The 25,362-nt window shown below is 48.3% G+C and overlaps 1 protein-coding gene across 1 annotated transcript; it reads right to left on the bottom strand.

Annotated features, from left to right (window-relative positions):
* Positions 1–145: 145 nt before the first annotated feature.
* On the bottom strand, positions 146–25,087 carry SREBF2 (sterol regulatory element binding transcription factor 2). Its single transcript, XM_059846543.1, has 19 exons — positions 24,906–25,087; positions 20,190–20,576; positions 19,108–19,289; positions 17,810–17,950; positions 15,805–16,026; positions 14,583–14,697; positions 14,208–14,389; positions 13,227–13,419; positions 12,094–12,275; positions 11,181–11,454; positions 10,702–10,871; positions 10,332–10,500; positions 9,644–9,764; positions 8,016–8,125; positions 6,605–6,737; positions 5,928–6,096; positions 4,575–4,760; positions 3,573–3,684; positions 146–2,994 (listed from the first exon to the last, which is right to left on the bottom strand). The coding sequence occupies exons 1-19, from the start codon at positions 24,985–24,987 to the stop codon at positions 2,774–2,776; spliced, it is 3,351 nt and encodes a 1,116-aa protein (XP_059702526.1). The 5' UTR covers positions 24,988–25,087; the 3' UTR covers positions 146–2,773.
* Positions 25,088–25,362: the final 275 nt, after the last annotated feature.

Below are 25,362 nucleotides of genomic sequence, written 5' to 3'. Positions count from 1 at the left end.
CTCTAGGTCATCCAGACAAAGGACTGACAGCTTCACGAGGCACCTCTGAGGTTTTATGTCTCTAAAGGACTTTTCAAGCTCACCTCTGCTTAAGAGCAGCTGCTGGGTGGGATGAATAGAGCTAAGAAAGAGGGCAGGTGGGAGGTGGTGGTAACATTCATCTTTATTAGGTAACAGATGCTCAGAAGCCCTGGAACAGGGTTTTCAGACAGCAGATATGTTCCCTGGGGAACTTCCCCACCACCAGTTGCATCTCATATCACAAAGCATCCCTACTCTGAACTCCATGTGGATAAATAGACTTTCTTCACATAATCCATAAAACAATTTCCTCCCACCCACAAACCAAAAAGTTACAGTATATACACACACATATAAAAAAAGTTGTAGGGACAGATGGACAGCAAATTTTTGAACAGTGTAGAAAAAACAGGGCAAAGATCCCTCACTCTGCAGGGGGCAGAGACATACCAGCCATGCTAGGACCCTTGGTACTTCATGCTATTCACTACCTGGGTTTCAGCCCGACAGCTTCTCCCAGCTCCTGGCCCAGCCAGTACTCCCTGCAGCCCAGCTCCCAGGGCTCAGACTACCGTTAGTTGCAAAGTGAAACCTCAGCATCACTGCTTTCCCAAAGCCTTACCTCCCATTTTACTAAAGCACAGAACTGCCCACACGCTGCACGCAGACCTGGAGAAATGCAAGGTAACTCAGAGGTTGCCACAGGCAAGGAGTTTCTGTATTTTAGGAAAAAAACTCCTTGACAAGGAAGACAGCATGAGAGCCACAGAAGAGGGAAAAAAAATTAGGAAGAGGCAATCTACTTCCCCAAAACAGGATCACTGGTAAGCTCATGAACGTGGCAATGAGCAAAATGTGTACAAATCAAGAGCTGTTCTGCACACTTAGGGTACCTGCTCAAAGCTGAAGTTGCGGCCACCAGAGTGTTCCCCACACTGATCAGACACTCTTGAGAGTGACCTCTTCCCCTCAAACAATGAGCTCCCCTTCCAACCACCAACTCCAGGAAGCAAGGGACACCCCAGCCCGTAGGACAGTACTGGCTACTGCAGCTGGGTATCCACCAGCTATTCCCCAAATAAAGTGGGGGAGGTGGTAGGCAAACACCTTCTGGTCCCCATGCCTTTGTCCACAGCTACAGACCACGATCAGTGGGAACAGGCTTTGCTGGAAGACAGGTTTCTCCCAGCCCCAGTTTCCATCTCCTTGAAGCCAGGCAACTCCAGGACGAGCATTACGTGTCTTCAATTACTGGAGCACATGAAGTGGTCCTCCCAGATGCCAAAAGACCCTGTGCAAAGGGAAACCACAAGCCCCTATCTTTCTCTCATTTTGAAGGAGCTCATGCCTCTTTGCAAGAGCTGGATACATGTAAAAGCTTCTTGCAAAACAGTCCAAGTTTGCAGGAGCTGGGCAGTACAGGCTTGATTGGGACAGGATGGATTTGGATGGCTGCCTGTATCTAAATGCTTCGAGCTGCCAACATGGAGAACATGCCGGCCGTACACATGGAGGAACAGCAATGCCCACTTGCCAAATGCTGGTTTCCACATATGCACATGTGAGAGGGCAACCACTCTGCCCTTCTTTGGAGAAATGCAACAGGAAAGGCAGAGAGAAAGAGGGCGAACCGTTCTCTCCCTGTCCCAAATCCACCTCCCACTCCTGGAAAGTCACAGGCAATTCAACACCTGCAAGTCAAACTGCTCGGAATAGCAACGGTAACAAAGCTGGGAGACTTGCACCCTAAACCAGTGCCTCCCAAATCCTGCAGGAGCTGTGGAGCAGTTAGAGAAGGTAAGGAGAAACACCTGAAGACAAGTTCTGGGACTGGGAGTTGAGTAACATAAAAAAACTGTTTCTAAAAATTGTTTCTGCATCAACGAAAAGGCACCAGAGAAGCATTCACCCTTCATGCCAAGTGCAGGGCACTGCATGTCCACCTCTGCTGCCATCCAGCACCAGATGACCAGGGATGCCAAGGTCTTCCATGAGGCTCTGCTTGTTGCAGTCTGCCACAAACCCACCCCCGCTGAAAACTGGAGGCAGCTATCACAGAAAAAGACGCATGCAGCAGAAGGGAAATCTGCTGCATTGTTCCCCATGTTTTTGTAAAGCCACAAACATTCCTATAAAAAAACCTGTATAAAAACTGTAGAGAAATTTTCCAGGCAGTACTGGCCCCAAGCGATACTCCCAGAGCACCTAGTTAAGTTGGGTCTAGGGGGCTTCAGTTTCCTGACACACAACTCAAGGAAAGCTGGTGCCTTCCCCTCTCTTTTGGGAACAGCCTTAGGCCTCAGCAGCCCGGTGGGACAAGGCTTGAACAGACCCTCTGCCCTCCCCAGAGATTTCCTTTCTGCAGAGGTGTTTGGAAAGGGAACAAAATACCCCTGAGGACAGACATGGGATGTGCCACTTCTCTATGCCGTGGGCTTGTGGGCTTCTTTCCCAAGCAGGGACAGGTGATTTGTGTCGGGGCAGCACTTCTCAACAGCCCCAGGCATAGTGACAAAAACCACAACTAGACAGATTCCTGCTGCAGTGCCTGAGAACAAGCAAGGAAGCTAGTAAAGCTAAACCTGGGGCAAGTTTAGAAAAAAATCAAACCCAAAACCCTCCCTCCCTCTCCCATCCCATCCTGATCCCACCAGCACAGCCCTAACCTAGCACTTTTTCTAAGGTCCAGAAGGGGAAGTCCAGGCTGATGCTCAACCAGGCTGTCTTTGCACAAAGGGAACCCATGCCGGCGTTAGGAGGCAGCGATGGCCGTGCCCCCACTGAGCTTGACGATCATCTGCTGGCAGTCATTGCAGGAGCGTTTGTCCCCCACTTTCTCCAGGGTGCGGGCAGCCTCGGCCAGCAGCACCGCTCGCTGGCCCGGCGAGGACAGGAAGGACAGGGGGAGATGGCGGCAGGCCAGCAGGATGGCCGTGGCTCGCTCCCTTTGGCCCGGCAACGTGTCCAGTTCACCTATGGGCAAACAGTGAAGAGAAAACTCGTAACAGAGCTACCACCTGCACGAGAAAACACCACCACACAGGCCCTCAACTGCCACACGCTTCTCTGGCTGGCATCCCCTGGCTGAGCCAAGAGCAGGGGGCACCCTGAGGGCCTTTAGGCTGGCAGAGGAGAACAGTGAGCTAGGAGTCAGGTAGGAACTGTCAGTCCTGTCTTCTGCAGGGGCAGTTCCTTTTAGCTCACTTCCTAGGGCTCAACCCAACATTGACTATCATGCTTCCCATTCCCTTATATCCTTCATCTTTTGGCTCTTCCCTTTAGAATTCCCAGCTGTGCACTTGTAGCTTCATGAAGGCAAATGTTTTCCAGTCTGTTCGCCAACACCTCCAGCCCAGGGCTCGCAGCTCACGTTAGCTGGCTTGTAGAGAACATGGCCGAAGCATTGCCTTGAGCCACAGGCTGATGGCAGCTCATTATCCTGACACAGCAGAAGACACTGCAGGTTGTATCTATGCCCCCACACCTTGCCCAAGCACTGCCCCCTCCCAGTTCCACATGCAGTGGGTCGCTGCCTGGGCCCCAGGGCTGACCTTGTTTGCTGCTCTGGGGCGTGCGCCGCCTCAAGCTGTGCTCCAGCAGCTGGTGGGTGCGGGTCGGGCTGGCCCCTGCCATCAGGCGCACGGTGGCCTCATGCAGGAAGACCTGGAAGGGAAGGCAGGATGGAAGATGAGAGGTGGGCTGGCACAGGGACGATGCTGTGGCTGAATTGTCATCCCTCAGCCGTGACATTTCAAGAGCAGAGCACTAACACCTTGACAAAAACAGAGACCCATTTCCATGCTCCTCCCTCATCTTTCCACCTGTCTTGGGGGAATTTGCAGGTCAGGGCAACCATGAGGAAGGGGAAAAAAAATTGACACCTAACTGTGAGTGGCCTGGAAAGGGGGAGGATTGAGAGCAGGGAACAGGGTAGAAAAATCTGAGAGCAAAATTTGGCACTGTGGTCCAGGCAGCATTCTCAACCCATGCTGCTAGTGCAGTGCTTTGGTAACAGCATCAAATTCTGAAATCTGGAGTTTGGACAACAACAGAACAACTCTCGTGTCCAAGTATTAGACTCTACTTCCTCTACTGAGGCTTAAAACTAGATGAACTGAAGAGAAGCAGGGAAATGCCAAGAAAAGCACCTGGGGCTCTACAGATGCAGAAGGCATTTGACCCTCCAGCTAACTCAGCAGAGCCAACATGGCTGAGGAAGCTTCCTTCCACACTCCCCAGAGGGACAGACCCAGTCTGAAGCCACCTTAATAGGCAGGATGCCATGGTATTTGACAATACACATGCGCTGATGGTTTTCCATGCAGAAACTAAAGTGGATACTTCCCCACGTGCACTGAACTCCCACAGGAGCCTCCCTCATCAGCCACCAACAGCAAGTACAAGGCTGGTAGAGGAAGAGCATCCCACTCCAAGTATCCAAACCACACAAGCTCAGATACACCCTGTGTTTCCAAGGTCACCAGCTTCCCATCCCCCCCAGGAAGGGCTACAGATAAGCTGGAGGTGAGCAGGCAGGAGAGGCGAGCCATCACCTTGCGGTAGGCAGGTCTGAAGCTGTGGGCCAGCTTGCGCAGGCTGCCCAGGTCGCGCTGGAAGCCCGTCAGCTCGGGGGCTGAGGCGTGGTAGGTCTCACCCAGCGCCTGGCTGGCATTGGCTTGCTTCTGCCACAGGCTGGTGCGGAGGGAGAGCAGCAAGTCACAGGCCAGCAGCTGGATCATCTGCAAGAGCCAAGATGCCCGGGCACACGCTTTTAGTAACACATAGCACTGGGTGAGTAACAAGCTACATGGCTGCTGACACGGCCCATGGAAAGGCAACCACAGCACCTCCTGCCCACCCAGGGGCTCCTCTGCCCTCCCCGCTGTGTCACCTTACTACAATGCACCAAAAGGAGCAGGCCTTTGCATTTTGCTCAAGTGGCATCTCTCAACCAAGACAAGGAAATGTGCCAAGGGCACATTGCATCAATGTTACATGCCCTTGCCTGCACCTTTCACTGGGATCAATGCTAACAAATACAAACTGATCCCACGGAAACACAGCCTCTTCTAGAGGTTTTCCTGCCAAAAAGTGACACTAACTAGTGAGAAACAGCAAAGACAGCCGTGCCACCTGCAGAGAAAAAAAGAGGCAGTCATGGCACAGCCGACAGCGGCTGCCAAACCCCTTTTCCCCATCTGCTGCTGCCCCCTAGCACCACTCCCGGCTCTGGGAGGGCTCTCTGCCTATGCTGCTGAACGGAGAGTGCCTCTGTACTGCACTGCAGAAACATTGCACAGTCACTGCCACAACATGCAATGCAACTACAATGCACTACAGCTGCCACCCAGCAACGACGAAAGGGACCAGAACCACGTCCCATATGCCTCGGAGGGAAGCTCCAGTTTTATGTAATCCTGGAAAGAAGAGAAACAAGCCCCACACAAACTCAGGAGTAGCACAGCATAGTCACACTTCTGTGTCAGAGGATTCAAACATTCATGAGTGTGGCCTGAAACAAGCAGACTTGACTTAGTGATGTCCTGTTTTACAGGTATCACCAGCCTGACCTGGAGGAGAGAGATGGGTATTTTCCATCTATGCAGGGCCAAATTCAAACTGGTCAAAGCACCAGAAAGGGGTGACAGCTACTGGCACAAGAGGAGCGAGAGCTGCCACCGTGCCCAGGGAGATGACACTGTACTTGCGGCTCTGCTCCTCCACACAGCAGAAACAGAACAATGGCAATGCCCTTTTCAAGGACAGGGAAGAAGACTCCCCTCTAATCCCATGATCCACAGAGTGAATGGAGAATGAAGCTACAACAGAGAAGTGACACACCTGCAGCAAGACCAACCTTACAATCAAAACAGACCACATGTTATGTCAGGGCTTACAAGGCTTACATTGTTGAGGACAGTGCTGGACGTGCCACTGCTCATGTTGAGGCTGTTCCACAAGTGACTGCTAGCCCTCTCACAGTGACCCAGGGAGCTCTGCTGTCCATCTGCCTTCCCAGACAGAGAGGCCTGCATAGCTTTACACATGTAGAAGGTAGCTTTCACCAGGGCATTCCTGAAAGAGAAAGCAGGTTGCTTTCAAGCAATACCATGTCTTGCTGCTACAGCATCAGCTTTCACTCTCCCACCTTCAAGAGATATCATCACTCCTTACACAAAAAAAAGACGGCAATTGTTCCTCACCTACACAGACGGAACAGAGAAACGAGAGAAGGCTGGCAAAGATTCTTTAGTGCAAAAGAACAGAGATGGTGACACCATCCTTTCCATCATCACGTGAGTTTTGGTTGATTTTAGAAGGTGGGAGACTGTGCAATTAGAAGAAAGCCAAAAGACATCCCTAAAGAAGCGACTATGACTGAGACTTCCAGTCCACAGCTTTACTATCAGTCTGCAAGCCTTGACCTACACATGAACTACTGAGCACACTGACGCTTGCAGAGCACAAGAGACATGCGGCTCCAGAGCACAGGTAGGTGTGACTCTACAAAACAGCATCAGGGGAAGGAGTCACCCCTGTTTAGAAGGAGCAGCAGTTTGAAAAGTGTACGAGGCCTACGCACTCTGACATCTCCAGGGACTTTGGCATGCGCTCCACTTCTGCAAAATGTGACCTCACAGCTGCATCGTCCCCTCTGAGCCAAGCGATTGCCATGGCCACAGCTGCTGACCACCACCGGCACACCACGTCGGGACCTGCAAAACACAACCAGTGCCTGCAGCCTGGGAGAGCACACCTGCCTCCCTCACACCTGGAGAAGTGGACAGGTATCACAGGCCCTTACCAGTGCCCTCCTCTGGGATTGATGCTAACAAGCCCAAACTGATCCCATGGGAACTCAGCCACCCATGAGAATGCTGAAATGTGCTGCAAGAAGACAAAGGAGCAGCATGCAAACACCCTACATCTGACTGCAAGCAGAGTTTTGGATGGCATGTTTGTATCTTGTCAACAAGAATGTATCCCACCATCTTGTCTAGAAAGTTGTTGACTTCCTTCCTGACAATGATCTCCACTCACCACCCCAAAATAATAACTCCACTCATATATATACTCGTGACTGGCACTGATCGCCATTAAGACAGCACATTGAGTTCCCTATAGAATTGCCTTCATTATTTAACATCCCCTCAAAAACTTCCCAAAGCCTGCTTAGGGCAAAAGGACATATGTTCTGCTACTCTAATCTGCTTTTCAATTCTATGGCAATACTGACCCAAGCAGACTTCCCTTTAAAAAAATAATTATTTTGTTTTCCTACTATGTTTGCTCTATACATTTTAGGTAGAGCAGTTAGCCTGTGTCTAAAGCTGCACTAGCATCCCAGTGAGCTGACAGGTGCTGTCTGTGCCAACACCAAGCTAAACAAATACTGCAGCAGCCTGTTACCAACCTAGCCCAGAGGAGCGCATGGCTCAGAGGGATTCTGCAGCCTTTGCTGTCCCACTAAACATACACCAAGGGACCAAAACAAGCCCTCCCAATACATGCCCAGAGCTTGCTTAGAGCAGAGGCTGCAGGTCTCTGGAGATTGAGGAATATAGCTGACAACCACTGTGAAAGTGGGGGCAACCCAGTTCAATAGGTAATTAAATGGGAAAAAACCCTTCCTGTACTTCAACTGCAATGCTGCTGTTTGTTTATATGCTCCACCCTTCCTCTAGCTTTGCATTACAAGGAGCAAGCTCTCAGGCGAGGGCACAGGGTTCAGATTGGAAATAAAATATTGCCCAACAATACAAATAGCAGCAGTCCCTGGCTGGGCACTCAGCATTGTAACACAGAGCCAAATTTATAAGCCTTCTTAATCACTTTCTTCCAGTCTGAGCTGTGGTACCACACTGGCATGTAATCAGGCCTCACTTCAAGGACTGTATTTCTCCTTGACTAGAGTTTGAGAGGCGGTAGGGAGAGGAAATTTGTATTGGCAGTAAATCCTGCATCTGAAAGAGCTTCAGTTCTGCCACACTTACCCAGGGCAGACTTGAGTACAGAATTACTGGCAAAGGGTGGGGCTCCACTTCCCATTGAGTCCAAGAATGAGTTGAGCAATTTCAGGTACTCCATAGCACCCGAGAATTCACTGAAACAAGGAACAAGGCAGATCTTTGCTATGCTGTCAAACAGAAAATACCAAGGCACTTCTTGTTCACAAGTCATGCTTAAACAGTGCTGACCCTTTAAGCCCACAGAAAGTTCAAGCTCTACAAGTAACACAACACTAGTGGACTGAAGAGACCACCCCATGATTAGAAGAGCAGAGCAATGCTCTGACAGGAACAGCTTCACATCTCCCCTTTCACGACCACCAGCACAGAATTAGATTTAACCTCAAGGCTCACCTCAAACATAGTCATACATTACAAGTTGATTATTGGCTCCTTTTCAGTCACTGCCTCCAAAAGGGGCTGAATTACACTTCTCTGAGAATACACTTTTCTAATGATTTGCATATATGCAAATATGTAAGAATGGAAGTGACAGCATGTTCTCAGCACTGGTCAGAGAAAATAGTATGTGCAGCAATGACCTAATTTAACTGGGATATGCTACAGATGAAGATCTTGAGCTCCCACCCCTAGAGTGGGACAAAAAAGTTTGCTCTTGTACTAGATCTAGTCCTTCCCATGAGGAGACAGGACTCCAAAAGTATACTGACAATCCACCTCTCCTATACAAATCCTTTTACCTTCTCTCAACAGCAGCATCTGATCATGAGCAATTAAACCAAACCGTTGCTCCTTCTCTGCTAGGAAACAGATGAGATTGGGAAAAAACCCAAACCTACAGAGTGTTTTTCCTACACAGGTAGGGAAACTGAATTATCTTCCCATTTGAGGCTTTTACCCATACTTTCTGGGGCCAGGATCCTTAGAGAGCTCCCTATATATGTATGTAACATTTGCCTGGCACCAGCATATCTGGAGATCAGCAAGAAACAGTGCTGAATTACTAGCAAAGGCTGTGTTCCTGCTTCCTGTGGAGTCCAGGAGAAAGTTGGACATGGTTCAATATAAAAAGCTGCTGTTTACCACCTATTTTCTCCTTTCATTTGGTCAAAGAGCTTAGAGACAATGACAATTATATTCAACGTCATCTTTCCTCCTCTTGCCACACGTCTGTTTGGTTCTTTACTGCAGGTAGATGTCACAGTCAGTCAGAAGAACACTCATGCACCAAGTAGCAAGCTGGTGGGTTCACTCTCTGACCTGCCAGACCTTCACACTCTAAAAGCCCTGAACACAGGTCGTGGTCTATAGAAGAGGTAGGTGCACGCTAATTTTTGTCTTTCTGCACGTTAAACTTTGCCTCAGCAGAGAAAGTGCCATCCATTTAGTTGAGCAATCAACCAGAATTATGCCAGCTAACACCAGAAATCCCCACCACTCCCAGGTTCACCTTTGACTTAAGGGGTTTTAATACAGAGAGGCAGAGCTTGCTCTGCTAATAAACACTGGTGGTCAGACTTGCATTGTCATTCCAAGCCTTTAATAAGAACTACCCAAGCAGTTTGCCCCACAGCACTTGGTCAGTGGTTATGAGCCCGGCCTCAGAGCCTGCTGCTGTGGCCAGCAGTGCCCAGTGGGCCACACATACTCACCACGACTCCTCCTCCTCTTGTCCTGCTACCTCTTTCCTAGTCTGAGGCTTCACAAGCGAATCCACTGCTCGCTCTAGCAGGTTCTCACAGAACGCCTGATGGACTTGTGCAATGGGATCCGCTAGAGAAGGATAAACCAAACCATTTAACTTGCATGTTACCCTAGACACCTCCCAGTACACTCAGAAAGAAGAATCAAAATGTAGGAAAGAGCATGATGAAGAAGAGCAGAGGGAAAATCTCAAGAAACTAATGAAATTATTTAGAGACTAAGTTTTAGGGCTTTTTTATCCTTTCAATCCCCTTGTAAAGCTGCAGCCTTTGGCCAAAGATCCCTCTGGCACTTCAGCCTCTCAGCAGAACAGTGACGACACTGCTCTGCAGAGGATAAACCTTGGTCACCCCAAAGTCACTCCCCAGACATTCAGGGCCACCTTTGGGTTGTGTTCCAGCAGATAAAGAGACAAGCAATATGACACGGTACAAAAATACAAAAGGCAGCAAGCCAGACCCTGCAGGCTGAGGAGACGTCTCAGCTCCTCATGCCCTCTCACCCTTCAGAACCATAAGCAGGGTGGGGATAAAAGAACACACTCTCAAACACGACACCCACATTTGTCCCAGAAAAGATTGGAGAGACCGCCTCAAAGCACTGGGATGCCACACTTGGGAAATGAGCGGCTCTCACCGGGATTCCTTTGCGTGCAGTACAGGCTCTCCTTTGCAGCAGACTTCACCATCCAGCTTCGCTCCACAAAAAACTTCTGTCCCAGGGGGTGACACAGCCAACGCAACGAGTCAGGAATGGCACTTCGCTCCGAGCTGCACAGGCTTTGAGCCTGGCTGAGAAAGTAGCTCTGGTGAAAGGAGAGGACAAGATTGAGAACAGTATCTAAGGAAAGAGCAGCACCACCATGGACAAAGATCGTATTGTAATTGCAGATCATATTACAATTGCAGTACTAGTAGATGCCCTCTCCAAGATACAGCAATGCCAGCTTCCAGGCTTTCCTACATCTCTGCTTGAGGGTGTGATCAGGGAAGATAACACAACTCACCGCCAGGAAACCAAGCTTCCCTCCACAGCGGGTTTTCAAGCCAACTGCAGCCGTCAGGTGGATTTCTGCCATTGTGCTGGGTGGGATTTTTTCTTCTGCACACTCAGCCAGATTCACAGCACACAATGCCATGTGCAAGCCTGAGTAAGCTGAGCTGGAGGGAAGTTTACCTGTACCAGCAGGAGAAGGAAAAGTGTTAATTTTTAATCAGTAGTACCAGCTACTAAATACTACCACAATTTCAAGAACCTGCTGATATGAGAAGCTTACACTGCTGGTGCTTCAGCTGTTCTTACAGAGTTCTTTTATTGCATGAACTTGTGGTGTTTTAGTAAGTGCCTCCTAAAATCTGTCAGGCTAATCTAACAGCAGCCCTCCCAGAGGAGAGAGGCTGTAGTGCTCTCCCTGAATGCTCCAGGATCAGCTGAGTCTCCTCATTCAGGAAAACCAGAGAGCAGATCTGCCACCTCTGCTCCCACCTGTTATGTGGAGCTGATGGAGCTTGTGATACGCTAGGGCTGCATCCCGAGCGCTGGTCTTGGCTTCATCCTCGAATCCTGCAGTGGCCTCCCTTGCCCGCCACTGATGAGAAGTCCTCTTCAGCAACCACCGCACCAGGGCCAGCTTCTGCAGGCTGTAGCGGATCACATTCCAGGACAGGCTGCAGGCCAAGTCCAGGCGGGAAGCTGGCAGTGCTCGCCCAAGCACTGACAGGCAAGTCTGCAGGTTTGACGCAGCCGCAGCAAAATCACCCTGCAAATAACACAACGAAAGGTTCAGCGACAAAAATCACTGTCAGAGACACTTTGGGATCTCCTTGGCACTGGGAGCAAGGCAAACTCATGTGCAAGTCAGGACAAGATCTTTAGCAGAGGGACATCAACATAGAAACTGAAAACATAACAGCAGTTTACACCAGCTTGAAATCTGGCCCTAAACATACTTTCTACCCGTGGTTCTGATCCTGTACTCCATGGAAATTTCAGGGTCCCTCAACAATATGTTTTATAATGTTATAATATAATATAATGTTTCCTCAACAATAAAGAGGACTTCCAAGAGGCTAGAAGACAGCAGACAGACGCAGCAGAGGCCAGATTCTGGACAAAACCCAAGATGTTGCTGCCAAAAACTAATACAAGATGCAGTAGCTAGCAACAAGGACAGAAATTAGGAGCCTCTTCCACTGCTTCCATGCCTCACTAACTTAGGCTGAGTAGGACAGTAATCTGCTCAGAACAATCTGGCAACAGCTTCTCTGAAATCACACGGGATGATCCACTCAGTGAATACAGTATCTTGCAAGTGCCAAGCCACCGCCTCATTGGGAAACATTTACCCACAATCCCATCTAAAAGATGCATTCGATGCAAAACAAGGAGCCAGCTTTACCCGTGCCAAATCCAGGTCCGCTTGCTTGCGGTGCCTCCAGAAGGTGACCGAAGACCTTGAGTGCAGCCGGGTCACCGGCTCTCCGTGCACCAGGAGCTTTATAAACACGCTCAGTACAATCACTCCATTCACGAGCCACAGGATTAGGGTGGGCATCACCCAACCGAACCAACCAGCTGCATCTACAGTGGATATCCCAAAAAGGAAAGTTAAAATCTAACCTGGACACCAAAAGCCTGGCAATATGAGTGGACTCCGAAGGATGTCTTGCTACGCTTGCCACGTGTTTCGTCAGCTTTTGCAAAGAGTGCAGTTCAATCAGGAAACACCCATACCAACACCTCTTCATCCCAACTCCAACCCTCAACATTCCCAACTAAATGATTATTTATACAAGATGTATAAAAAAAAAAAAAATGATCAGCACTTAGTTTTCCAGGAGCTGTCTTCTGAGTTTTCTGTAAGACACACCCACAGGTACTCAATACTCCAGTATAATTTTCCAATCTTTGTTAAATTTACAAAGCAACACTGAGGAACCGTATTTACCAGTCAGGAAAACAACTGCATGCCTACAGCATCCCCCCCCACCCTCTCCTAAACTGAACTTTTAACAATGAATTTTAGGGAATGAGTGTATCAAAAAGCCCAGTTGCAAGACTCCATAGCAACAGTGTAGTAATACTTTCCGATTAAGTGACAAAAATCAGTCAGCTACTTTAAAACCATATACAAAGTGAACATGCCTCAAAGACTGGTGAAGACAGGAAGACACCCCTCACCCTGAACTACTTTTCAAGGGTCTATGCCAAAACCCCAAGCTGCTGGGCTACAAATAGGTGACATCTCAACCTCACCACGTTGAGCCACAGCTGGCTTTATGCAAGAAGAACACTGGATGTGAATTGGAGCCATATCCAAGCTGGCTCTCCCTCCATGCCCTGCCCTGCAGTTCCTGCCCCTCCCCACCCACTAATCAAAGGTCGTACAGCTCCCTGAACACACAAACCCATCCTGCTGAACCACAGCCACCCTCCACTTTGTGACCAGCAGCTTTCACAGCTACAGGTGGCTTTTAGGGGGACCACGTAAGGCTGGACACCCCCTGTGGCCCAAGCTATGCCAGCTCTTACCTGACTCAATGGTCAGCACGTTCCTGCCGGAGCCATGGCGCACCAGGCTGTCGGAGTCGGGGCTTCCTCGCGCGTCCAGGAGGGATGTCAGTGGATTGAAGGAAAGGCAAAGGAATGTGAGAGCACACAGGAGGATTCGAGAGCGATCCACCATACCAAGCGCCACAGGAGGAGAGTCAGGCTCATCTTTAACCTTCAAGGGAAGAGGAACGGAGAGAAAAAGGAGAAAAAACCCAATGCTTACCATTCTGGAACACAACATATGTTTATGCCAAGGAAGGGGTAGGGGAGAAGGGGAAACAGAACATGTATAAACTTGCTCTTCAGCTCCAGATCAGCAAGAACTCCAGTAAAGCTTTTCTTAGCTTAGTAAGATAAGGCTGAAATATTTGCCTGCCTTCAACTTCCTTCTGTGTCCAGTCATTTCAGGTATTAACTGTAACTGCATCCCTGGGTTAAGCTAGGATTAACCTTTGCTGCCCTTACTCTTTCGAGGCTCTCCCAGAAAACCCACGTCTGTGATATCCACAAAACAAACCCATAAGCCCAAGACAGCTAACAGCTTTTTGTTACTCTGATTACTTATGGCCTCTTTCTTATTAACCACAACTGATGTCATCATCCATTTCCAAGTTCTAGTTCTCATTTTGCTCACTGGACATACATATCCTGGAAAGCTCCTTGGGTAATGAACGTGCACTCTAAGTCTACAGAGACTGTACAGGGGCTGAAGGATAAGCACAGCTCTTCCAGCAACTAAGGTAGGGCTCAGGTAATACAGCTCAGGAAATAGTCTCAGTAATTTAAAGAAAGATAAAACACAAACATGCACCTTCCTCACCCTTACAAAAGATCTCTAAGCCCTGCAAACCTGCTTGCCAGATGTCTGCTGGTTCCACTTGTGAGAATAAGAATTTAAATTCTGGCTCTTAAATATGCTGAAGAAGATAGCTTGAATTTGACAGTTAAAGTCACAACTACCTTTGCGTCATCAAGGAGAGGGCTTCCTGGCTCTGAATCAATGGAATAGGGAGAGAAGCCAGCCTGAGATCCTGAATCAGACGCTGGAGGAGACATCAGCAGCACGTTCTGGTTGAAGTCATCAATCTTCAGGTCTACGTCATTGTCAACCAGACTGCTCAGGTCAATGCCCTTCAACAGCTCTGAAAAAATCAGAGTGCATTATGTACGTGTTTCTCCACCCTGACTCCTGTCAGTACCTCTCAGATTGGCTCAGTCATCAGGAGTAACACTTGCCACTATCAATATAACCTCTGTGAAGGATAAGAAACTGCAAGATACATCCTACATCCATGCTGACTGCCTCCCATCTGCTACAGAGTCTCCATAACTTACTGTTTTTTTGGTTAGCCAGCTTCAGAACCATGTTCTCCTGCCTCAGCTTATGGTTAGCTTGCTGCAGGTATTTAATATAGTCAATGGCTTTTCTCAGGACTCCAGACTTGTGCATCTGTAAGGAATTAAATGTACAAAAAGCAGTTTATATTAAGAGCATCAAAGGATCACTGCTGCTTGCAGGAATACCACAACCCTTTGTATCATGTGGTGAAAAAAAGGGTATAAAGGACTCAGCAGCTGCCAAGGAGCCATTAGCAGAGCATGCTCTGTGGGCAAGGTATCAAAGATCAACAAGGATGAGGTCTCTCTAAGATCTTTCAAAAGAACAGTACAAGAGAAACAGATCAACACTCAAATTACAATGGAATTCACACCTAGGTTTCAGCCAGAAATCGTCCTTTGAAAGTGCCACAGTTTGTAAATGAAGTGGATTAATTCTGGGATAAAACAAGCTGCTGCCTGATCACTGATGTATTCTGAGATAAGTAGTTCCCTCCTTGCCTTACTCACTCAGCCATCTCCATGCAAATCCTTGCTTCCAGCAGCAGTGGGCAAGTTTATCTTCTAAACATAAGCCAAAAGTACTCTGAAGACACTGCACAACACCCATGTTTTCAAAAGCTTGCACTTCCAGCAATAGGAGGTGACTTCACTAGTGCACTTATTTGTGCAGTGGTCAGAGAAGGTATCAAGAATACTACTGCCCGCCTCACCAGCATGAGGTAAAGCAAGTAGGAACAAACCCTGAATATGTGGTGCAAGAAAGCTTCCAATATTTGAGCAAGCAGGAGTTTTTACAGCTCAATGTCTAAAGGAAATAAACTGGAAAGCTCTGTAAACCCTCATCCTTACTGCAGTCACATGGAAAAGGAAACTTAATTGAAGCAAGATCTGGTTTAGTAGAGTTATCAAAACATCCACTTGGATATTCTACCTAGAGGGCCTATTTTAAGTTAGACCTAATTAATATAAGAACAAATGCATAAGGTATAGCTTATTTTCAAGAAACAGTACCACTAGTATAGTAAAATTAATATTTTACAGAAGACCCTTCCTGAATACAATTATGGAACACAAGTGATTCTCACCAGTCTTACACATGTGCATGCTGCTAACAGCTGCATGTACCCAAATGTTTCATTTGGTAGAGCAAATGAGCACATGCAGACAAGTATTTATGACACCACATTTGCTTATGTCACTTATCTCCCATCTTTACCTTGGCATCTGTCCCCATGACAAGGTCCTTCAGCTCAATGATTTTGTCATTTATGGATGACCGGTAGCGCTTTTCAATGATGTTGTGAGTTGTTCTCCTCTCTCCTTCTTTGGGTGGTTCAGGTTGCTTGACACCCCCAGGAACTTGTTTAATAGGCACCTTTTCCTGTCCCACCATCACCGGCATTGTGGTCAAAATGGTCCCATTGCTCCCAACCAGGGTCTACAAAGACCAGGCGTAACAAGTGTCAAGAGCAATCAGCCAATTAGGTAAGGTTTATGATGGCAAAAGAAGGAGTAAACAGCAATCAGAAAAAGTTGGCACAGCTTATAAAATGTGTGAGATGCCAAAATCCTTCTATCTATCTTTCTTAGCTGGCACAAGCATTGGCACAGCAACACAGGAAAAATCTGTCACTCTGGCTCCCACACTGGTCACTGTGGAATAGGAACATCTCTTGTTCTCCAAGGGCATCAACACTTCTGCCAATACTACACTCTGTTCATCCACTTAAACAGAGAAAGGGACTAAAGCCCCTCCTTGTTCCCACAATCTTTACACTCCAAGTGTCAAAATCCACCTTTTCTTTGGACAAATACTCATGAAAACAGCAACAGCCTACACTGCTTCCAATGACACAGGTAACGACAACACTGGAAAGGATCCAAGTATGAAAAAACAACCTTTGGCTTGAGGAACACAGTTCAAATTGATTTGAATTTCATTAAATGAAAAAAAAAAACAACCCATAAGCTATAAAAATGCCTTAATATGAGGAACTAAGACTAATGAGTGATATACAGCAGAATGGAAAGCTCAGACTTGGGCATCTAGATGTAGGACAGACCATCTAAGCAAACTAAAGCAGTATGTACTCAGAAATAAATGATGAATCCCACCAGAACAACTGCAAAGAGGGGCTCCTAGGACAGCTGTAATGAAAGTTCAGACTGCTTAATCCAGCAAAGCAAGATTTAGAAAGGCACATGTGTTCTTTGAAGTACACCAAGGATCAGAGAAGCAAGTAGCTATGGCAAGTAAGAGTCATTTCTGTCAAAAGACAAAACATAGTAACTAGACTAGAGCAGCTAACCATGAGAATAAACTAGTAACGACCAATTTCAGGAACAATTTTGACTGAAATAGTCTTCTAATTGGGATACCAGAAATTATTCCAGTTTCACTTCAAGTTGGAACTTGACAAATAAGTGAATTTAAGTCCTATACCTTTCCTTGGCTAATATTCACCTAATTTCAATGTGTTCAGACACGCTTCAGATAGACACAACCTTGTAAGCCTCGAGTTGTGTGAAAATGTCATATAAAGCAAGCAGATTATGGAAGATTTTAGCCTGGCTGCTAATAAGCTTCTAAGAAGCCTACCATGCTATTGCAAAACAAGTCAAAATTTAGGCCCACACTGACAAGCTTATCTTCCCAAGTAAATATTTATACAAAGATATCTGTTCAGAACATACAAGATCATAATAAATGTTCCTTTGGGGGCATAAATTCCTAAGACTTGATTACAAGTGGAGGCCATGAAGCACAATTGCCACCTCCAATAATTATGACAAATCTTCCCTGCAAATGCCCTCTGAAAAGTAGTTTAATTAGTTGTCACATTTAATGTACTACTACTAGACACTACTGAGGGGCAAAAGAAAGTTCCACAGGTACTCTGAGCAAGTTAGCTTTTGGCTTCAAGTTAAAAACTAGACTGAGTTTTTAGGCCATATTCCTCATAGTACCAGAAAAAGTTAAACAGAAATGTGCCCTTGATCTTTGCTTACTGGCCATGGGAAGGCAGCCAAACAATACAATCTGTGTGTTTACCCTTGACAGAACCAGGGTATTACTTACCCTGGACGTGTGAACCAACAGCCCTCAAAACCCCTTCTTGTCTGTGCCACTGCAGAACACTAAAGCACAAATCTCTTCCTTGTGTTAGTTAATAGGAAAGGACATCAGTGAGGAGAGGGATGGAAGGACAGCCACAAGGTACCTGCAGAGCTGTGGTCTGAATTGGAGCAGTGAGTGCTGTCAGTGCTGGGTTCTGTACTGCAGCCATAACAGGACTGCCATCTGTTTTCAGGGTTGTCAAGACCAGGGAATCCGTTTTTATGATCTGAGGCTGGACGAGAACCTAGGTTGAAAAGAGTTACAGGTGAAGAGGAGAGCAGGCTCCTATTTCCCTGCTGATCTCAGTAGCCAGAGGTCAGCACTGGCAGAGCTGTAATAGCTTTACAACTTGATGGCTGGCAAAAGAGCAAGGTGAGTATTTCTTTGACTTGTACCCTGCATCACCTGGATGCTTTCCAATGCAAACCCTGAGCAGAAGACAGTCTGAACAGCACTGGATAGAGTGGGGCAGAGGAACCACCAGGACAGTGGTTTTCAAATCAGTCACCAGAAGTAAACAAGTATATAAAAACACAAAAGAGCTGATGGAAAAGCTGCTTTTCCCTCTCCAGTTACACCTATAATTAGCTCTCTACTTTAAGTGTCTGAGTATTCAGTCTAACACAGATAAGACAGTCTGCTTTGGCAAATACCCATAGTAGCTTCTCTGAGCAATTTCACTGAAAGGATCTGTACCTTAAACATCAAGCAGATCAAAATCCACTCTAAGTTATTTTGCTCTTATTTCTTTCAAATACCTTGTTGACTCTCTGAGAACACCAGAGATGATGTAATACAACTGAACCATAGCAACTTTGTCATACTGAGTCTCATAGACAAACATTTTTCTTTAAGACAAAGATGCACAAGAGTGAAAAAAAAAAAACCACATAGCACTGTAAAACAGTAAAACTATTTTTAAAAAAATGACAGAAAAATTAAAAGAACACATTCCACTATCAACCAGTCCTTATAAGATGTGGTAGAGGTAATGGACATGAAAGGAAGAAGACAAAAGTCAAAGAAAGCATGTTCAAGTTAAGTTTCCAACTGAGTTTGGCAGTACCAAGTTAAAAAATAATTTTAGACTGCATTTAGTTACTGTTTTACTGAAAACAGTTGCTGAGTATTGCCCAGAAGTCACATCACATCTCACAACAGGAACTCTCACATATGACCTGCATGAAGTAAAATGCTTCTGGGACACAGCTGGCTAGAACCTCTCAGGTTTCTAAACCTCTCCGGTTTAGAAACATTTGTGCAGAAGCAATCCCAGGCAGGATCGCCAGCCCTGGGGATTCAGGGCTTCACCCCTTTTCCCCAGGCAAGCCAGGGGACCAGACCCACAAAAGCACTTTCTCGTTCTGCTGGATCCCCCCATCGTGCCGCATTTTTACTTACTGGAACTTGCTGAACCTGTGGTGCAGCGACAGTCTGGACCGTGGCAGGCGTTAAGGTCTGGATGGTGCCGTTGGCAGCCTGCGTCAGCACTCGCTGGGCCTGCACCGTCTGCACCTGCTGCTGGATCGTCACCGGCTGCACCTGCGAGGATGTCACCAGGCTCTGGACCTGAGGCTGGAGAACTGAAAAGCAGAAGAGATGTCAGAAATGGTCAAGAGACACACATCTCCCTCCTGGAGCCTGGAAGTGCTCTGAGCATCACTCCTTCCCACTGCTTCTTAGTAGGCAGCATTCAGCTAACATATGCCACATGTTGGGAAACTTCCAGCTGCTTTGGTGCCTTCTGCAGAGGGCACTGCACCTAGAATAGCAGCTTTCCAGGAGGCACAGAGGATCAGCTAAGAGAAAATAGCCAAAAGCCTTTAGTCTGATAGCACAGGACTCTACTTCAGTGGCATTAATCAGGACATCCAACCTGCACTTTCCCACTCCCTCTGGTCTTGGTAGGATCTGATCTGTCATGTAAAGAATCAAAACCTACTGAAGAGGATCAAGTCATGAAGCATTCACAAAGGAAGATTGCTAAACATTCCTACAAGTGTCTTTGCTCAGTGCAAGTACTGAGCTCCAGAGTTTGGAAGATAAAATGTGCCTTCCTTCCAGACTGCTGTGTGGGACAGATGGGATCTGCCCAGTGCACCCATCAGTAGGAGGACAGGGTTGGCAACAATGATGTTTTAAGGCATCTTTTCTCAAGCCTCCCAAGAGCCATAGGGCAGAAGGCCGGGCCAGAGGAGAAGAGCAAGACAACTATGGTAAGAAGTGACACAAAAACAGTCAAGATCTCATTCCTGACAATTTCTCATGCTCTTCAACTCCAAAGCCACACAGGTAGGAGAAGGAATGCTTCATAGGCAGCATCACAAGAAAAAGATCATCAGGCTTGTCACGGCTGAGGATGCACTTGGAGTTTGAACACTGATGCCATTTGCTGCAAGTGCACCAGGCACATCCACAGACCGAGCATCCTGGAATCTCAAGCGCACCAGGCACACCCATAGCCTGAGCACCACAAGCACTACCTTGGAAGCTTGTGGCTGCATTCTGGTAGATGACTGGCTGCTGGATAATCCTGGTCTGGGGAGCAGAGCTGAACGTTGGCGTGATCATGACGGCCTGCTGCTGGAGCTGAGGCTGCACCGAGGGCCGCGGCTGCAGGACAGGGGCCGAGCGAGGAGGGGCTGGAGGCGTTGTCTGCGCTGCTTTCACCGGCAGGCTCTGGAGCTGGGGGGATGCAGGGGGTGGCGGGAAGGTTTGCAGCTGCACCTGGCTGTAGGGCCGCTGCAACTGCGGCTCCAGGGTCCCACTGCTGCTGCTGCCGCCGCCGCCGCCCTGGAAGGTGCTGCACAAGGGATCCGAAAACAGGTCTGGAAAGTCTCCTGCCTGGTTACTGACAAACTGCAGCATCTCTGTAAAACAGAAGAAAAAAACTGTTTCAACAGAAACAGCTGAAATTGTTCAACACTATTTCGTCACCGGCATACTTTGACATCTGCCATTTACATAATGGAATTATGGTGTATGTGTACAGAAGGGAGCTCTGGGTTCTTCAAAACCTTCAGAGAACATCACACCGATGCAACACCTCCAGAGAGAGACCGAGACGTGGCCAGTGGCAAAGCACTGCTGCTGCTGCTCAGGGCAAAAAGTATGACCCTCCCACAGCACTTTCCAGACAACAAGATCCAAGCACAGACTAGAATTTAAAACCATCTCCAATATATATCTAAAATATTAGAGTGTTGTTCCATCACTCCTTCAGGCTAACCCTTGCAGCAGGAAGAAACCAAGCACCTACACAATTCCAGCACTAACCATTCTCCCACCCAACATTTGGGAGCTTTCAAGTCCCCCATCTCTACTGCCCCACGGAGTATCTGGAAGAGGAAGAGACAGGATAAGAATTCATCTTATCTCTCTTTTACTTACAAGCATAACAAAGATTGGGGAAAAACCATGAAAGGAAACACCACTTTATAGAACTGTACCAGGATAAATCCATGCATATGTTTAAAACAACAGAATAACTTTTTCTGTTGGTTTTATGCCTGCAATCACTGCACCAGTTTTCTCCATCCCACCTTCTCCAGAACTTTATGAACCTACATCAAGAAGCTCCTACTGCAACACTATAGGCCTTTCCCCTAGAGGTGAACATTTCACAACCAAGACATCATTGCTCACAAGCAGAGCTTCCTCTTCCCTCCATCTAATCCAATTTAACACCTTAAGACATCTGAATGCTTTCCCTGATCTGTGTGCAGGCAGTGGCATGAGGAATTAGACATTCTTCCCCACTCCAGGATCTGTCCCAGCTGCACTGGCTCTTCCATGGTTTTCTTCAAGTCCCATTTATTTTTTTCTGGAAACAGGAAAAGAGGGGACCCACAAACCTAAGAGAGGTTATAAACAAATAATAAATACGGGTTTAGGAAGCAAAAAATAGATTTCTGATTTATAGGAAAAAATACAGCAAAGGGCTTCTCACACCAGGACCTTGCTCATTCACAAACCCCAAATGATGTCACTGCTGTGATTTATATAGAAGCAGGTTTGAAGCAGTAAACTTTTGACAAGAAGTTTCCATGGATTATATCCCAGCAATAAGAGGACTATTAATTTGCTCAGCTCTCTGAAATGCCACCCACACATTATCCAATTAATTTGTCTGACACTCCTTTGTCTGAAACAGAGCAAAGGGATGAATCCTCCTCCAAGCCTCTTGCTCCCTCAACACACATTTCGACATATTTCTGTGATACTACTACTCTTCCCTTTGGATAGCAATCCCTCCACACCCTGACACACATTTAAGCACTGGCCATGACCACTGCTCTCAAGAACTAGAGTCTACTGGAGGGAAGAGCTTGGGAGGAGATGTGTCCTCCTGACCTGTTCACAACCTGACACTAAGTGGGGACGCACAGCTCCCCCAGCATGAGGCAGCAGCCAGCCTCAGGGACCAGCTGGACCAAACCCCTGCCTCCACTCTTCACTATAGGAATGAAAGATTTCTTTTTTTTAATGCATTGCCTTAACTGGCTTTCACAAAACACTAGAAAAACAAATAGGGCTGTTTCCAGATCAACATCTAGATGGATATTAAACAGCTCTTCACATTCCAACTGACTTCAGCTAAGCCCATCCCAAATAACCCTCACCATGACAAAACTGATAATCCAGACTACTTCCCAAACTCTGCATTTGATGGTATTGCTATTTCACTATCAGACAGCACAACTGCAAGTAGGGAATAAACATAAATCAGATGAGATTTGCTCTGGAAGAGTAAATCCAGCATAAGAACAAAATTTCAAGCACTGTATTTTAAAGCATGTATGTTCAACACAGCAGATTTAATAGATTATTTTAAAAACTACTCCTGCTCTCACAAGTTAAATCATATCTTTATGACAGACTTAGTTTTGACTAAATGCAAGAAGTTTTAAGCTTAATTTTTAAGAATTAAGACTGCCAGGAAGTCCAGCAGTCTTAATTAAAACCCCCCTCTTTTAAAGGGTTCAAGAGCTTTCCTAATAACCACACACAAAAAATTAAAAGCAAGAGAAACAGCCAACACCCAAAATCTAAATCTCTGCCTTTTAAAACACCTTTGCCTACCCAGAAATCAGAATACCTACAGTGACTGTGAGAAACCTCAGGTGCTCCTGGAGCCATCAGTGACAAACCCAGTGTCACCAGAGCACCTGCACCTCTGTGCCAGAGAGCTATCCAGGTCTCAGGCCCTAAAGCAGTGTGACCTTACTGCAGAACAAAATGCCAACCCAACCCAAGGCTAAAAAATGTCAACAAGGTATTACAAAACCAAAACTGACCCCACCAAAGGCTTCTGCCACTTTCATCAGCCCAGGGCCTGAATACCTGGCAGAAAGGCAAGGGGTGGGCTTCAGCTGCCTCTCTCAGGCAGTGGCTCAGCTCTCCAGCACAGAGGTTGCCCTTCTTCACACTCCTGGAGGTGCTGTGCTCTGAGAAACAGAAAGCAGCAGAGACTCCAACCTCAACAGACAGAAACAACACTCTGTCCTGATCCCTGATGTGCTTCGACCTCCCAGCGACTCAGACCTCGAACTCCGATGCTGCCCAGCAGTGCCCTGCCAGCAGAAGATGCTCGTGGCTGGTGGAGGAGCTTGTGCTGGGGCAAGAGGCAGAGCCTTTGGGCTCAGCACTGGGGCTCCCCAGCCACTCTTGTGTCCTGTGTGGAACCATGAGCCCAGTGAGCACGGACATCCCAGAGCACATTCACCACAAAAAAACAAAATCCATACAACAGGCAGTGAGGAGCCCCCTCTGAACAGGAGAGGAACACTCACAAGATGACTTAAAAACCAAACAAAAATTAATATGAAATTTCAAACCCTGAGATGAATCCATGCTGATGCACAAAAAAAGCAGGATTGTCACATATCCTTCCCCGGGAAAATCCACCCCTGGAGGTGGGGAGGAAAGTGAAGCTCGTTTTCCTAAGTTACTCATGGCTCTGAATCACACCTCCCAGGGCACACCTCAGTTCAGAGCCATTGCTGGGTTCATCAATCCCTCTCAGCTTCCGTATGGAACCTGAGACCTCATTATGTGGTGCTCGAACAACAGCAAACACCTCCCTCAATGTGCACTATCAAACTTTAGAGGCAATAACCAAGCCCATTGCACTCTCATAAGGCACATTCTTCTTTTATAATAAAAGAAAAAAAGGAGTATAAATTTCGCCCCAAGCTATGTGGCAAATCAGCAATTAGAAACCTAAAAGTACTGCTAAAATTTAATCTCCCAGCTGCTAAACAAGGATATTTGGGGCACCCTCAAAACTGAGCTCTGTTTGGGATTACAGCCCAGCAGAGCAGTGAGCAAAGGCAGGAGCTCATCTCCACCAGCCTACAGCACAGACCACACCGAGAAATGTCATTTTAAATGGGGTTTTCAGGAGCTGCTCGGTGTCGCCAAAAATATACATAAAATAGGCGCCACACGCAGGCGCTTCATTTTGCTGCACTTCGGTGGAAAACAGGGTTTTCTCACAGGTCTGTGCTGTGCCAGTGATGCAGTAAAGTTTTAGGATGGCAGGGAAAATGGGAAATTTAAGCAGTCAGAGCTGTTTCGATGCAGAAGGGCTTGAGGCTCGGCCTCCCACGGGCACTAGTGGAGGCACAGCTTCAGCCATCGTCCAGTACCTACTTCAAAAGAGCCACGAGGAAACACGGGGGACCGCGGGCAGCGCCGCTTGCCCCGCGGCTCTGCGGGAGGAGCAGGGAGACACGGTCAGCGCTTTCCCCGAGCCCTCCCCGCGCCGGCCACCGGAGGAAGGTGGGCTCGGCGGCTCGGACCCCCACACCCCCACCACCTTCCTGCGCCTACGGCCTCCACTCCAGGCGTGCGGCAGCCCCGAGAAAGTCGCTCAGAAGCGCTCCCCTGACAGGGGAGACACGCGTGGCCGCTCGCCAGGCGAGCGCTGCCCGGCGGGACGCGCTCCGCTGCCCCGCTTGTGCCCACCCGGGACGGGGGCTGCCCGCTCCCCCCGCGCGCGTGGCAACCCGTACCGCGTGGGAAGCGCCCCCACCCCGAACACTCCAGAAGCACGATGCAAGGACCACCCGCCCACGCCTCCTACCCCAGCAGCCGCGGGCCCGCGCGGGGAGACCCGAGCGCTCCCCCCAACACGCGTGGGGAGCCCACGCGCGCCGTCTCCACCCCACCCCCCCGCTCCTTCCCGCGGCGCCTACCGTCGATGTCGCCCAGGGTGAGCTCGTCGCCCAGCTCAGTCAGGGTGTCCATGCCCTCGGCGGCCAGCTCGCCGCCCTCCATGGCGCAGGGCCCGCCGCCGCCCCGGGCGCTCAAGCACAGGCTGCTGCCGCTGCCGGCGGGCGCCGCCGACCCCGCGCCATCTTGGGCCGGCCCGCGGCCCCGCCCCCGCAGCCCGGGCGCGCGCACCCCCCGCGGTTTGTTGTCAATGAGACCAGGTCGCCTCCGGCCAATCGGCGGCCGCGGCGGCGCGTGGTGTGATGGCGCGTCAGCGATCAGCAGCTGCGATTAGCATAGCCCGCCCCGCCCTAGCGCGCTGAATATTCATGAGGGGGCGGAGCAGCGCGGCGCGTGGGAGCGGCACCGACGCCACCGCCTCCGCCGCCCACGGGAAACGCGGCCGGGGCAGGGCTCGCGTCCCGGGATGCCGCCAGGATG

The sequence above is a fragment of the Haemorhous mexicanus genome, chromosome 5 (genome assembly GCF_027477595.1).
Source record: "Haemorhous mexicanus isolate bHaeMex1 chromosome 5, bHaeMex1.pri, whole genome shotgun sequence".
Taxonomy (NCBI): domain Eukaryota; kingdom Metazoa; phylum Chordata; class Aves; order Passeriformes; family Fringillidae; genus Haemorhous; species Haemorhous mexicanus.
This window is presented reverse-complemented; position numbering and strand designations above follow the sequence as displayed.

Coding starts and splice junctions, on each gene's coding strand:
- SREBF2 (XM_059846543.1), bottom strand. CDS start 24,987: ATGGAGGGCGGCGAGCTGGCCGCCGAGGGCATGGACACCCTGACTGAG. Junction 6,097..6,604: donor AAGTCCCTGGAGATGTCAGA/GTGCGTAGGCCT, acceptor TTTCTCTTTCAG/GAATGCCCTGGTGAAAGCTA. Junction 3,685..4,574: donor TCAGACCTGCCTACCGCAAG/GTGATGGCTCGC, acceptor CTTCCCTTCCAG/GTCTTCCTGCATGAGGCCAC.